Below are 14,818 nucleotides of genomic sequence, written 5' to 3' on the forward strand. Positions count from 1 at the left end.
TCCTTTCCCAATTGTACCACGTGCTCAAGATCAGAGGAGAGAGAATTGGAGAGAACTTGGTCGTTTACTGTCTTAGATGTGTTACCATAAATGGTAGTGTCGTCAGCATAAATGTCTACAAATGATGTAAGGATGTGATTTGGAAGATCATTAATGTAGATCAGGAAAAGAGTTGGGCCCAGGATGGACCCCTGCGGGACACCGGAATTAATACTGTGAGCTTCTGATTTTTGCCCCTCAACTACTATTCTTATGAACCTATCAGAAAGAAATGATTTAATAATTGAGAAGACATTTCCAGCTATACCATAGCTAGAGATCTTATGAAGTAAACCTTTATGCCATACCCTATCAAAGGCCTTAGATATGTCAAGAGCAATTGCCCTAGAAAGGTCGCCTCCATCGAGAGATTTGCTAATCCTATGCGATATAACTGTAAGCACATCTGCTGTAGATCTAGCAGAACGGAAACCATATTGAGTGTCACTAAGAAGGTTGTTTTTGTTGAGATGGTTGATTACTTCTGTATTTAACACAGATTCCAGCAACTTACTCATGACACACAGGACACTTATTAGCCTGTACTCAGAGGGGATGAGCTATTACCTGAATTCTTAAATACAGGGAATACTGATGAAATTTTCCAGGGAGATGGGAAACTATTCTCCTTAAGACAACGTTTAAACAGTTTTGTAAGTATGGGCGCTAGTCCAGGTTGAAGTCTTTTGAGTACTATAATTGGAATACATTCAAAAAACTGTAATTTTGTTTGTCGGTCAAATCATGAAGCATCCATTTATCAAGTTTTTGTCTTTCCAATATCTCTCAAGTGGTTGAAAATCGTCGTATACGTTAGGTCATATTCAAAAGCAAGTTATCGAACAGTTGTACGTTGATTGGATTCGACTGAAACTCTTAATTGATCATTGTCAATATTTGATGGCCGATCACTACATACATCATGTTCAAGACTCTCGTACCAATCACAAAATTTCTGAAACCACCATTGTGGTCTGCGTTCAGTAATAGTTCCTCGGCCAAATGCTTCATTGATATCGTGAGCTGTTTCAGCAGCTTTCAGCCTAGCTTGAATTGAAATAAGAATATTGTGCGAGTTTGACCTTTTACCATATTGTATTTCTTGATAAAATCTTTGTATAGTGAACTTTGTTGTGTGACAAATCGGATTTCTTGATACAACCTGTGTAAGGTAAACCTTGTGCATATCGTCAGATTTTTCCGATAAGAGATTACACCAACTAAATGTTGTGAAAATAATACTTATGATGTGAACAGTAGTCTGAATAATCCAAATAATAAGAGATAGGAGAGTTTGGAAGTAATTTTTTAAAAGCCGTCCAACATATGTTAGCATGTAAAACAGATGATGATGATAATTATGATGATGATGGTGGTGATTATTTTGTTGCCTCAATTTTATAAAATTCATTTTCATTTATGTTTTTCAATAATTCTAATAAATTTCAACATTTACTTATAAGGATGTCCAACGGGTTATTACGGTCCAAAATGCCTAAGCAAATGTGGTAATTGTTATAACGTTGCATGCAATGTTATCAGCGGATATTGTCCGGAGGGATGCATTTCTGGTTATACTGGAAGCAAGTGTGACGTCGTTGTAAATACAGGTTGGTAAAAGAATAATCGTTTTATCATGAATTGATTGTTTTGATCATGTGACTATTTTATCTTAAAACTTTAAAAAGTAGGCATGTTGCTTTGTGAAAATATTTCCATTTATTCCATTTTGTTTGCTGCATGTAACAATTGTGTGGCATTTAAAAATGAAGTGAAATATTCTTTTGTTGCTACTCTGGTTTAAAATATAAATGAGAATTTAATGTTTCATACTGTAAAAAGGCAGAAGAAAATGTAGGATTACCGATTTGACGTGTGCCTTCATGAGAAAGATGTTATTGTTGTTGTTGTAATGATGATGATGATGATGATGATGATGATGTAGAAGAAGGAGAAGAAGAAGAAGAAGCAGAAGAAGAAGAACTTGAAACATCTTTCAAACAATGGACGAATAGATCATTAAATAATCTAAAAGCATTGGTAAAGAGTAAAACAATCAAAACCGAAGCAAATTCATCCCCCACGATTTTTTGATGTCCAAATTTTTCCAAATCCATTATCATTGGTGTTCTTTAATAATTCTAATCTGGTTTAAAATATAAATTAGAATTTAATGTTTCATACTGTAAAAAGACAGAAAAAAATGTAGGATTTTGAAGTGTGTGTGCATGAAAAAGGTGTTGTTGTTGATGTTGGTATTGATGATGATGATGATGATGATGATGATGATGACGATGTAGAAGAAGAAGAAGAAGAAGAAGAACATAAAGCATCTTAAAAAAAATTAACGAATTCATCATTAAATAATCTGAAAGTATTCGTAAAATGTAAAATAATCCAAACCAAAGCAAATTCTATTCTCAAAGATTTTACGATTTTATGCTGTCCAAATTTTTCAAAATCCATTATCATTGGTGTTCTTTAATAATTCTAGTTACACTTTTTTGGTTTATTCATAAGGATATCAAACTGGTTATTACAGTCGAAAATGCTTAAGCAAATGTGGCCATGCAATGTTAGAACCGGTGATTGTCTGCAGGGATGAACTTCTGGTTATACTGGAAGAAAGTGTGAGATTGCTGACATTAAAAGTTGGTGTCTTGATTATGTAAAAATGAGACTATTGCTATGACTATTTTGAACATCTTTCACATGAGACGACTATTACATGTGTATGTACAACTAATGTAATATTTATTCGTGAAAACTGTGGACTCAATAGTTCAAGTTCAACTGAAGCTTTTGAATTAAATATACGTCCAACATCTCTTGACCTCAGTTTTGGGTAGAATATATCAGTAACGTAAAAATCTTGCGTTCAGGTTGTGATGAAGTCGCTGAAAATGTTTTGATTTTGCTTAGATTTTTGAATCATTTCTTATGAAAAAGTTTTTAAAACATTTCTTATCAAAAAGTGGTAGTCGGTGAGTGAGAGGTCTGGAGAGTATGGCAGATGAGGCAGAGTTTTGTAGTCCAAAGTTTTCAACATCTGCAGGATTGGTTTAGCAACGTACAGTACGCATTGTCGTTAGGGGGAATTGTGCCTTTTCTGTTGACTAATAGTGTGTGTTGTTGAAGTTTCTGATGCATTTCATCCGTTTGTTGAGAATATTTCTCTGCCGTAATGGTTTAGTCTGCATTAAAAAAATTGTAATTTTGTTTGTCGGTCAAGTCATGAGGCATCCATTTATCAGGTTTTTGTCTTTCCAATATCTCTCAAGTGGTTGAAAATCGTCGTAGACGTTACGTCTTATTCAAAAACAAGTTATCGAACAGTTATACGTTGATTGGATTCGACTGAAACTCTTAATTGATCATTATCAATATTTGATGGCTAATCACTACATTCATCATGCTGAAGACTGTCGTACCAATCACAAAATTTCTGAACCACCATTGTGCTGTGCGTTCAGTATTAGTTCCTCAGCCAAATGCTTCACTGATATCGCGAGCTGTTTCAGCATTTTTCAGCCTAGATTGAATTTTAATAAGAAATTGTGCTCTTTTGCTCTTTTGCTATCTTATATTTCTTTATACAACCTGTGTGGAGTGAACTTTGTGCATATCGTAAGACTTTTCTGATCAGAGATTACACCAACTAAACGTTGTGAAAATAATACTTATGATGTGAACAGTAGTCTGAATAATCAAAATAATAAGAGATAGGTGAGTTTGGAAGTAATTTTTTAAAAGCCGTCCAACATATGTGACCATGTAAAAAAGATGATGATGAGGAGGAGGATGATGATGATGATTTAGTTTTATCATGAATTGATTGTTTTGATCATGTGACTATTTTATCTTAAAACTTTAAAAAGTAGGCATGTTGCTTTGTGAAAATATTTCCATTTATTCCATTTTGTTTGCTGCATGTAACAATTGTGTGGCATTTAAAAACGAAGTGAAATATTCTTTTGAAGCTAAGTTGGTTTACAATATAAATGAGAATTTAATGTTTCATACTGAAAAAAAGACAGAAGATGTAGGAGTACGGGCTTTGACGTGTGCCTTCATGAGAAAGATATTGTTGTTGGTGTTGTAATTATTAATAATGATGATGATGATGATGATGATGATGATGATGAGTAGGATGATGATGTTATGATGATGATGATGATGATGATGTAAAAGAAGAAGAAGAAGAAGAAGAAGAAGAATAACAACATAAAGCATCTTTAAAAAAAATTAGCGAATAGATCATTAAATAATCTGAAAGCATTCGTAAAATGTAAAATAATCAAAACCAAATCTAAATTCTTAAATATTTTACGATTTTATGCTGTCCAAATTTTTCAAAATCCATTATCATTGGTGTTCTTTAATAATTCCAGTTACACATTTTTGTTTTATTCCTAAGGATATCAAACTGTTTATTACGGTCCAAAACCCTTAAGCAGATTTGGCTATTGTCATAATGCTACATTTTCATTTATGTTTTTCAATAATTCTAATAATTTTCAACATTTACTTATAAGGATGTCCAACGGGTTATTACGGTCCAAAATGCCTAAGCAAATGTGGTAATTGTTACAATGTTGCATGCAATGTTATCAGCGGATATTGTCCGGAGGGATGCATTTCTGGTTATACTGGAAGCAAGTGTGACGTCGTTGTAAATACAGGTTGGTAAAAGAATAATCGCTTTATCATGAATTGATTGTTTTGATCATGTGACTATTTTATCTTAAAACTTTAAAAAGTAGGCATGTTGCTTTGTGAAAATATTTCCATTTATTCCATTTTGTTTGCTGCATGTAACAATTGTGTGGCATTTAAAAACGAAGTGAAATACTCTTTTGCAGCTAATCTGGTTTAAAATATAAATGAGAATTTGATGTTTCATACTGTAAAAAGACAGAATATGTAGGATTACGGGCTTTGACGTGTGCCTTCATGAGAAAGATGTTATTGTTGTTGTTGTTGTAATGATCATGATGATGATGTAGAAGAAGAAGAAGAAGAAGAAGAAGAATGAAGAAGAAGAAGAAGAAGAAGAAGAAGAAGCAGAAGAAGAAGAACTTGAAACATCTTTCAAACAATGGACGAATAGATCATTAAATAATCTTAAAGCATTGGTAAAGAGTAAAACAATCAAAACCGAAGCAAATTCATCCCCCACGATTTTTTGATGTCCAAATTTTTCCAAATCCATTATCATTGGTGTTCTTTAATAATTCTAATCTGGTTTAAAATATAAATTAGAATTTAATGTTTCATACTGTAAAAAGACAGAAAAAAATGTAGGATTTTGAAGTGTGTGTGCATGAAAAAGGTGTTGTTGTTGATGTTGGTATTGATGATGATGATGATGATGATGATGATGATGATGATGATGATGACGATGTAGAAGAAGAAGAAGAAGAAGAATAACATAAAGCATATTAAAAAAAAAAAAGAACGAATTCATCATTAAATAATCTGAAAGCATTCGTAAAATGTAAAATAATCCAAACCAAAGCAAATTCTATTCTCAAATATTTTACGATTTTATGCTGTCCAAATTTTTCAAAATCCATTATCATTGGTGTTCTTTAATAATTCTAGTTACACTTTTTTGGTTTATTCATAAGGATATCAAACTGGTTATTACAGTCGAAAATGCTTAAGCAAATGTGGCTATTGTCATAATGCTACATGCAATGCTAGAACCGGAGATTGTCTAGAGATGTACACTTCTGGTATACTGGAAGCAAGTGTGACATTGCTGACATTAAAAGTTGGTGTCTTGATTATGTAAAAATGTTACTATTGTGATGACTATTTTGAACATCTTTCACATGAGACGACCAATACATGTGTAGGTACAACTAATGTAATATTTATTAGTGAAAACTGTTGACTCAATAGTTCAATTCAACTGAGGCTTCTGAATTAAATATACGTCCAACATCCAGTTCTCTTGACCTCAGTTTTGGGTAGAAGAATATTGTAGGCGAGTTTCTTAAATCTCAATAGTGCAGTTTGATTACGCTAAGGATAACTCTAATATCAGTGCAAAGCTTGAAGAAAAATACCTCTAGTAATACAAGTGTATTAATGCCAGTAACGTAAAAATCTTGCGTTCTGGTTTTGATGATGTCGCTGAAAACGTTTTTGATATTGCTTAGATTTTTTAATCATTTCTTATGCAGAAAGTTGTCGAGACACTTGAAAAAGTGGTAGTCGGTGAGTGAGAGGTCTGGAGAGTATGGCAGATGAGGCAGAGTTTTGTAGCCCAATTTTTCAACTTCTGATTTGTTTAGCAACGTGCAGCACGCATTGTTTTTCGGGGGAATTGTGCCTTTTCTATTGACTAATACTGTGTGTTGTTGTTGAAGTTTCTGATGCATTTCATCCATTTTTTGATAATATTTCTCTGTCGTAATTGTTTAGTCTGCATTCAAAAAACTGTAATTTTGTTTGTCGTTCAAGTCATGAGGCATTCATTTATCAGGTTTTTGTCGTCTTTCCAATATCTCTTACGTGGTTGGAAATCCTCGTATACGTTACGGCTTATTAAAAAACAATTCATGGAACAGCTGTACGTTGATTGAATTCGATCAAGACTCTTAATTGATCATTGTCAATATTTGATGGCTGATCACTACATTCATCATGCTGAAGACTGTCGTACCAATGACAAAATTTCTGAAACCACCATTGTGCTGTGCGTTCAATAGTAGTTCCTCGGCCAAATGCTTCATTGATATCACGAGCTGTTTCAGCAGCTTTCAGCCTAGATTGAATTGATATAAGAAAATTGTGCGAATTTGATCTTTTGCTATCTTATATTTCTTGATACAACCTGTGTAGAGTGAAACTTGTGCATATCGTCAGACTTTTCCGATCAGAGATTACACCAACTAAACGTTGTGAAAATAATACTTATGATGTGAACAGTAGTCTGAATAATCAAAATAATAAGAGATAGGTGAGATTGGAAGTAATTTTTTAAAAGCCGTCCAACATATGTGAGCATGTAAAACAGATGATGATGATGATGATGATGATGATGATGATGATGATGATGATGATGATTATTTAGTTGCCTCAATTTTATAAAATTCATTTTCATTTATATTTTTCAATAATTCTAATAATTGTCAACATTTACTTATAAGGATGTCCAACGGGTTATTACGGTCCAGAATGCCTAAGCAAATGTGGTAATTGTTACAATGTTGCATGCAATGTTATCAGCGGATATTGTCCGGAGGGATGCATTTCTGGTTATACTGGAAGCAAGTGTGACGTCGTTGTAAATACAGGTTGGTAAAAGAATAATCGTTTTATCATGAATTGATTGTTTTGATCATGTGACTATTTTATCTTAAAACTTTAAAAAGTAGGCATGTTGCTTTGTGAAAATATTTCCATTTATTCCATTTTGTTTGCTGCATGTAACAATTGTGTGGCATTTAAAAACGAAGTGAAATACTCTTTTGCTGCTAATCTGGTTTACAATATAAATGAGAATTTAATGTTTCATACTGAAAAAAGACAGAAGATGTAGGATTACGGGCTTTGACGTGTGCCTTCATGAGAAAGATGTTGTTGTTGTTGTTGTTGTAATTATTGATGATGATGATGATGATGATGATGATGATGATGATGATGATAATGATGATGACGATGTAGAAGAAGAAGAAGAAGAAGAAGACGAAGAAGAAGAAGAAGAATATCATAAAGCATCTGTAAAAAAATGGACGAATAGATCATTAAATAATCTGAAAACATTCGTAAAAAGTAAAATAATCAAAACCAAAGCAAATTCTATCCTCAAAGATTTTACGATTTTTTGCTGTCCAAATTTTTCAAAATCCATTATCATTGGTGTTCCTTAAAAATTCTAGTTACACATTTGTGTTTTATTTATAAGGATGCCAAACTGGTTATTACGGACAAAAATGCTTAAGCAAATGTGGCCATTGTCATAATGCTACATGCAATTTTAGAACCGGGGATTGTATGGGGCGATGTACTTCTGGTTATACTGGAAGCAAGTGTGACATTGCTGACATTAAAAGTTGGTGTCTTGATTATGTAAAAATGAGACTATTGTGATGACTATTTTGAACATCTTTCACATGAGACGACCAATACATGTGTAGGTACAACTAATGTAATATTTATTAGTGAAAACAGTTGACTCAATAGTTCATTTCAACTGAGGCTTCTGAATTAAATGTACGTCCAACATCCAGTTGTCTTGACCTCAGTTTTGGGTAGAAGAATAAGGTAGGCGAGTTTCTTAAATCTCAATAGTGCAGTTTGATTACGCTAAGGATAACTCTAATATCAGTGCAAAGCTTGCAGAAAAATACCTCCGGTAATACAAGTCTATTAATGCCAGTAACGTAAAAATCTTGCGTTCTGGTTTTGATGATGTCGCTGAAAACGTTTTTGATATTGCTTAGATTTTTTAATCATTTCTCATGCAGAAAGTTGTCGAGACACTTGAAAAAGTGGTAGTCGGTGAGTGAGAGGTCTGGAGAGTATGGCAGATGAGGCAGAGTTTTGTAGCCCAATTTTTCAACTTCTGATTTGTTTAGCAACGTGCAGCACGCATTGTTTTTCGGGGGAATTGTGCCTTTTCTATTGACTAATACTGTGTGTTGTTGTTGAAGTTTCTGATGCATTTCATCCATTTGTTGATAATATTTCTCTGCCGTAATGGTTTAGTCTGCATTCAAAAAACTGTAATTTTGTTTGTCGTTCAAGTCATGAGGCATTCATTTATCAGGTTTTTGTCTTTCCAATATCTCTTACGTGGTTGGAAATCCTCGTATACGTTACGGCTTATTAAAAAACAATTCATGGAATAGCTGTATGTGGATTGAATTCAACCAAGACTCTTAATTGATCATTGTCAATATTTGATGGCTGATCACTACATTCATCATGCTGAAGACTGTCGTACCAATGACAAAATTTCTGAAACCACCATTGTGCTGTGCGTTCAGTAGTAGTTCCTCGGCCAAATGCTTCATTGATATCGCGTGCTGTTTCAGCATTTTTCAGCCGAGATTGAATATTAATAAGAAAATTGTGCGAAGATTTCTGGAATTCACTTCACAGCCCAACCAATCGGCGTTAAGCAATGCTGATGGCTACCAAGAAAAAAGGGAAGTCATTAACAGAGAGAGAGAAGGAGAGAGGGACAGAGAGGAGAGAGAGAGAGAGAGAGAGAGAGAGAGAGAGAGAGAGAGAGAGAGAGAGAGAGAGAGAGTGACAGTGAGATTACACCAACTAAACGTTGTGAAAATAATACTTATGATGTGAACAGTAGTCTGAATAATCCAAATAATAAGAGATAGGTGAGTTTGGAAGTAATTTTTTAAAAGCCGTCCAACATATGTGAGCATGTAAAACAGATGATGATGATGAGGATGATGGTGATGATGATGATGATTTAGTTGCCTCAATTTTATAAAATTCATTTTCATTTATGTTTTTCAATAATTCTAATAAATTTCAACATTTTCTTATAAGGATGTCAAACGGGTTATTACGGTCCAAAATGCCTAAGCAAATGTGGTAATTGTTACAATGTTGCATGCAATGTTATCAGCGGATATTGTCCGGAGGGATGCATTTCTGGTTATACTGGAAACAAGTGTGACGTCGTTGTAAATGCAGGTTGGTAAAAGAATAATCGTTTTATCATGAATTGATTGTTTTGATCATGTGACTATTTTATTTAAAACTTTAAAAAGTAGGCATGTTGCTTTGTGAAAATATTTCCATTTATTCCATTTTGTTTGCTGCATGTAACAATTGTGTGGCATTTAAAAATGAAGTGAAATGCTCTTTTGCTGCTACTCTGGTTTAAAATATAAATGAGAATTTAGTGTTTCATACTGAAAAAATGACAGAAGATGTAGGATTACCAGCTTTGAAGTGTGTGTGCATGAGACAGATTGTTTTTTTTCTTTTTTTACATAGGCATCACCACATTATCAAGGCCAAGAGGCCACTCAAGGATAAGGGTTAAAGAGTATACAGTAGAAATTGGACAATATAATAATCGTTAGTAATGAAAATTCGGTAAATTTGATAACTTATATGGAACGGCTCATCAAGAACTGATTTACGTTAGACTTGAAGACAACCACATTGTAGTCAGCCGGAAAGCAGGAAAATGGAAGACAATTCCACAGGCGTGCAGTTCTAAGAAAGAAGCTTTGTTCATGGAATCTACGTTTAGGTTTAGGCACAGATAAACGGTGAGGGGAATTATTGATAGTGTTTACAGCTAGACGAGTGTTTTTTGTGAAAGTTAGGAGAGCGGGGGACCATAGATTGAAGCTCAGTCGAACACTTTCCATGAAAATAACGATACATCAGAGACAAACTCGCAATATTTCTTCTGTGAGATAGAGGTTGCAGGGAAAAGAAAAAGGCATCTTCTACGAGGCTACGAAGTCTATTTTGAACTCTATCAAGGCAGGACAGGTCCTTTCTAGCAGCTCCTGCCGAGATGTGGCAACAGTATTCCATCCTTGGACGTACCTGGCTCTTATATAGATAGAGAATTGCATCAGCAGTGAGATATCTACCGGATCGATTGAAAGATCCCACCATTTTTCCAGCGGCCTTGGCAACAGATTTGATGTACGTGTTCCATTTAAGATCAGGAGTAATGGTCAAGCCCAGAAGCTTGTCAAAACTTGAGGCCTCCTGAAGACGCGAGTCATTCATTTCAATTGATGCCAGATGTGGATCAGAATGTTGATGATGTAACGAGAGAAGCTTGGTTTTAGATGCATTAAAAGTAACCAGCCACTCCTTTCTCCATTGTACTACATGCTCAAGATCAGAGGAGAGAGAATTGGAGAGAACTTGGTCGTTTACTGTCTTAGATGTGTTACCATAAATGGTATTGTCGGCAGCATAAATGTCTACAAATGATGTAAGGATGTGATTTGGAAGATCATTAATGTAGATCAGGAAAAGAGTTGGGCCCAGGATGGACCCTTGCGGGACACCTGCATTAATACTGTGAGCTTCTGATTTTTGCCCCTCAACTACTATTCTTATGAACCTATCGGAAAGAAATGATTTAATAATTGAGAAGACATTTCCAGCTATACCATAGCTAGAGATCTTATGAAGTAAACCTTTATGCCATACCCTATCAAAGGCCTTAGATATGTCAAGAGCAATTGTCCTAGAAAGGTCGCCTCCGTCGAGAGATTTGCTAATCCTATGAGATATAACTGTAAGCACATCTGCTGTAGATCTAGCAGAACGGAAACCATATTGAGTGTCACTAAGAAGATTATTTTTGTTGAGATGGTTGATTACTTCTGTATTTAACACAGATTCCAGCAACTTACTCATGACGCACAGGAGACTTATTGGCCTGTACTCAGAGGGGGGATGAGCGATTACCTGAATTCTTAAATACAGGGCATACTGATGAAATTTTCCAGGGAGATGGGAAACTATTCTCCTTAAGACAACGTTTAAACAGTTTTGTAAGTATGGGCGCTAGTCCAGGTTGAAGTTTTTTGAGTACTATAATTGGAATACATTCAAAAAACTGTAATTTTATTTGTCGGTCAAATCATGAAGCATCCATTTATCAAGTTTTTGTCTTTCCAATATCTCTCAAGTGGTTGAAAATCGTCGTATACGTTAGGTCATATTCAAAAGCAAGTTATTGAACAGTTGTACGTTGATTGGATTCGACTGAAACTCTTAATTTATCATTGTCAATATTTGATGGCCGATCACTACATACATCATGTTCAAGACTCTCGTACCAATCACAACATTTAAATGTAAGGTGAACCTTGCGCATATCGTCTGATTTTTCCGATCAGAGATTACACCAACTAAACGTGAACAGTAGTCTTTATAATTCAAATAATAAGAGATAGTTGCCTCAATTTTATAAAATTCATTTTTATTTATGTTTTTCAATAATTCTAATAAATTTCTACATTTACTTATAAGGATGTCCGACTGGTTATTACGGTCCAAAATGCCTAAGCAAATGTGGTAATTGTTACAATGTTGCATGCAATGTTATCAGCGGATATTGTCCGGAGGGATGCATTTCTGGTTATACTGGAAGCAAGTGTGACGTCGTTGTAAATACAGGTTGGTAAAAGAATAATCGTTTTATCATGGATTGTTTTGATCATGTGACTATTTTATCTTAAAACTTTAAAAAGTAGGCATGTTGCTTTGTGAAAATATTTCCATTTATTCCATTTTGTTTGCTGCATGTAACAATTGTGTGGCATTTAAAAACGAAGTGAAATACTCTTTTGCAACTAATCTGGTTTAAAATATAAATGAGAATTTGATGTTTCATACTGTAAAAAGACAGAATATGTAGGATTACGGGCTTTGACGTGTGCCTTCATGAGAAAGATGTTATTGTTGTTGTTGTAATGATCATGATGATGATGTAGAAGAAGAAGAAGAAGAAGAAGAATGAAGAAGAAGAAGAAGAAGAAGAAGAAGAAGCAGAAGAAGAAGAACTTGAAACATCTTTCAAACAATGGACGAATAGATCATTAAATAATCTTAAAGCATTGGTAAAGAGTAAAACAATCAAAACCGAAGCAAATTCATCCCCCACGATTTTTTGATGTCCAAATTTTTCCAAATCCATTATCATTGGTGTTCTTTAATAATTCTAATCTGGTTTAAAATATAAATTAGAATTTAATGTTTCATACTGTAAAAAGACAGAAAAAAATGTAGGATTTTGAAGTGTGTGTGCATGAAAAAGGTGCTGTTGTTGATGTTGGTATTGATGATGATGATGATGATGATGATGATGATGCTGATGATGACGATGTAGAAGAAGAAGAAGAAGAAGAATAACATAAAGCATATTAAAAAAAAAAAAAGAACGAATTCATCATTAAATAATCTGAAAGCATTCGTAAAATGTAAAATAATCCAAACCAAAGCAAATTCTATTCTCAAATATTTTACGATTTTATGCTGTCCAAATTTTTCAAAATCCATTATCATTGGTGTTCTTTAATAATTCTAGTTACACTTTTTTGGTTTATTCATAAGGATATCAAACTGGGTATTAAAGTCGAAAATGCTTAAGCAAATGTGGCTATTATCATAATGCTACATGCAATGCTAGAACCGGAGATTGTCTGGAGATGTACACTTCTGGTATACTGGAAGCAAGTGTGACATTGCTGACATTAAAAGTTGGTGTCTTGATTATGTAAAAATGTTACTATTGTGATGACTATTTTGAACATCTTTCACATGAGACGACCAATACATGTGTAGGTACAACTAATGTAATATTTATTAGTGAAAACTGTTGACTCAATAGTTCAATTCAACTGAGGCTTCTGAATTAAATATACGTCCAACATCCAGTTCTCTTGACCTCAGTTTTGGGTAGAAGAATATTGTAGGCGAGTTTCTTAAATCTCAATAGTGCAGTTTAATTACGCTAAGGATAACTCTAATAACAGTGCAAAGCTTGAAGAAAAATACCTCTAGTAATACAAGTGTATTAATGCCAGTAACGTAAAAATCTTGCGTTCTGGTTTTGATGATGTCGCTGGAAACGTTTTTGATATTGCTTAGATTTTGGATCATTTCTTATGCAGAAAGTTGTCGAGACACTTGAAAAAGTGGTAGTCGGTGAGTGAGAGGTCTGGAGAGTATGGCAGATGAGGCAGAGTTTTGTAGCCCAATTTTTCAACTTCTGATTTGTTTAGCAACGTGCAGCATGCATTGTTTTGCGGAGGAATTGTGCCTTTTCTATTGACTAATACTGTGTGTTGTTGTTGAAGTTTCTGATGCATTTCATCCATTTGTTGAGAATATTTCTCTGCCGTAATTGTTTAGTCTGCATTCAAAAAACTGCAATTTTGTTTGTCGTTCAAGTCATGAGGCATTCATTTATCAGGTTTTTGTCTTTCCAATATCTCTTACGTGGTTGGAAATCCTCGTATATGTTACGGCTTATTAAAAAACAATTCATGGAACAGCTGTACGTGGATTGAATTCAACCAAGACTCTTAATTGATTATTGTCAATATTTGATGGCTGATCACTACATTCATCATGCTGAAGACTGTCGTACCAATCACAAAATTTCTGAAACCACCATTGTGCTGTGCGTTCAGTAGTAGTTCCTCGGCCAAATGCTTCATTGATATCACGAGCTGTTTCAGCATTTTTCAGCCTAGATTGAATTGAAATAAGAAAATTGTGCGTATTTGATCTTTTGCTATCTTATATTTCTTGATATTACCTGTGTAGAGTGAACCTTGTGCATATCGTCAGACTTTTCCGATCAGAGATTACACCAACTAAACGTTGTGAAAATAATACTTATGATGTGAACAGTAGTCTGAATAATCTAAATAATAAGAGATAGGTGAGTTTGGAAGTAATTTTTTAAAAGCCGTCCAACATATGTTAGCATGTAAAACAGATGATGATGATGATGATGATGATTATGATGATGATGATGATTATGATGGTGGTGATTATTTAGTTGCCTCAATTTTATAAAATTCATTTTCATTAATGTTTTTCAATAATTCTAATAAAGTTCAACATTTTCTTATAAGGATGTCCAACGGGTTATTACGGTCCAAAATGCCTAAGCAAATGTGGTAATTGTTATAACGTTGCATGCAATGTTATCAGCGGATATTGTCCGGAGGGATGCATTTCTGGTTATACTGGAAGCAAGTGTGACGTCGTTGTAAATACAGGTTGGTAAAAGAATAAT

At 34.1% G+C, this 14,818-nt stretch overlaps 1 protein-coding gene across 18 annotated transcripts in view; it reads left to right on the top strand.

Moving 5' to 3' along the window:
* LOC145277807 (uncharacterized) overlaps positions 1–14,818 on the top strand; it is a 262,143-nt gene that overhangs the window by 56,100 nt on the left and 191,225 nt on the right. For 15 of the 18 annotated variants that reach the window (XM_080129669.1, XM_080129671.1, XM_080129670.1 and 12 more), the window contains 6 exons: positions 1,503–1,649; positions 4,575–4,721; positions 7,200–7,346; positions 9,571–9,717; positions 12,040–12,186; positions 14,655–14,801. In XM_080129669.1, coding sequence (XP_079985795.1) covers positions 1,503–1,649; positions 4,575–4,721; positions 7,200–7,346; positions 9,571–9,717; positions 12,040–12,186; positions 14,655–14,801 — 882 coding nt within the window. The remainder of the gene's footprint in view (positions 1–1,502; positions 1,650–4,574; positions 4,722–7,199; positions 7,347–9,570; positions 9,718–12,039; positions 12,187–14,654; positions 14,802–14,818) is intronic. The other 3 variants (XM_080129677.1, XM_080129681.1, XM_080129687.1) reach the window with 3 other exon arrangements.

This window comes from Euprymna scolopes, chromosome 6 (genome assembly GCF_053919585.1).
Source record: "Euprymna scolopes isolate OS-2025 chromosome 6, ASM5391958v1, whole genome shotgun sequence".
Taxonomy (NCBI): Eukaryota; Metazoa; Mollusca; class Cephalopoda; order Sepiida; family Sepiolidae; genus Euprymna; species Euprymna scolopes.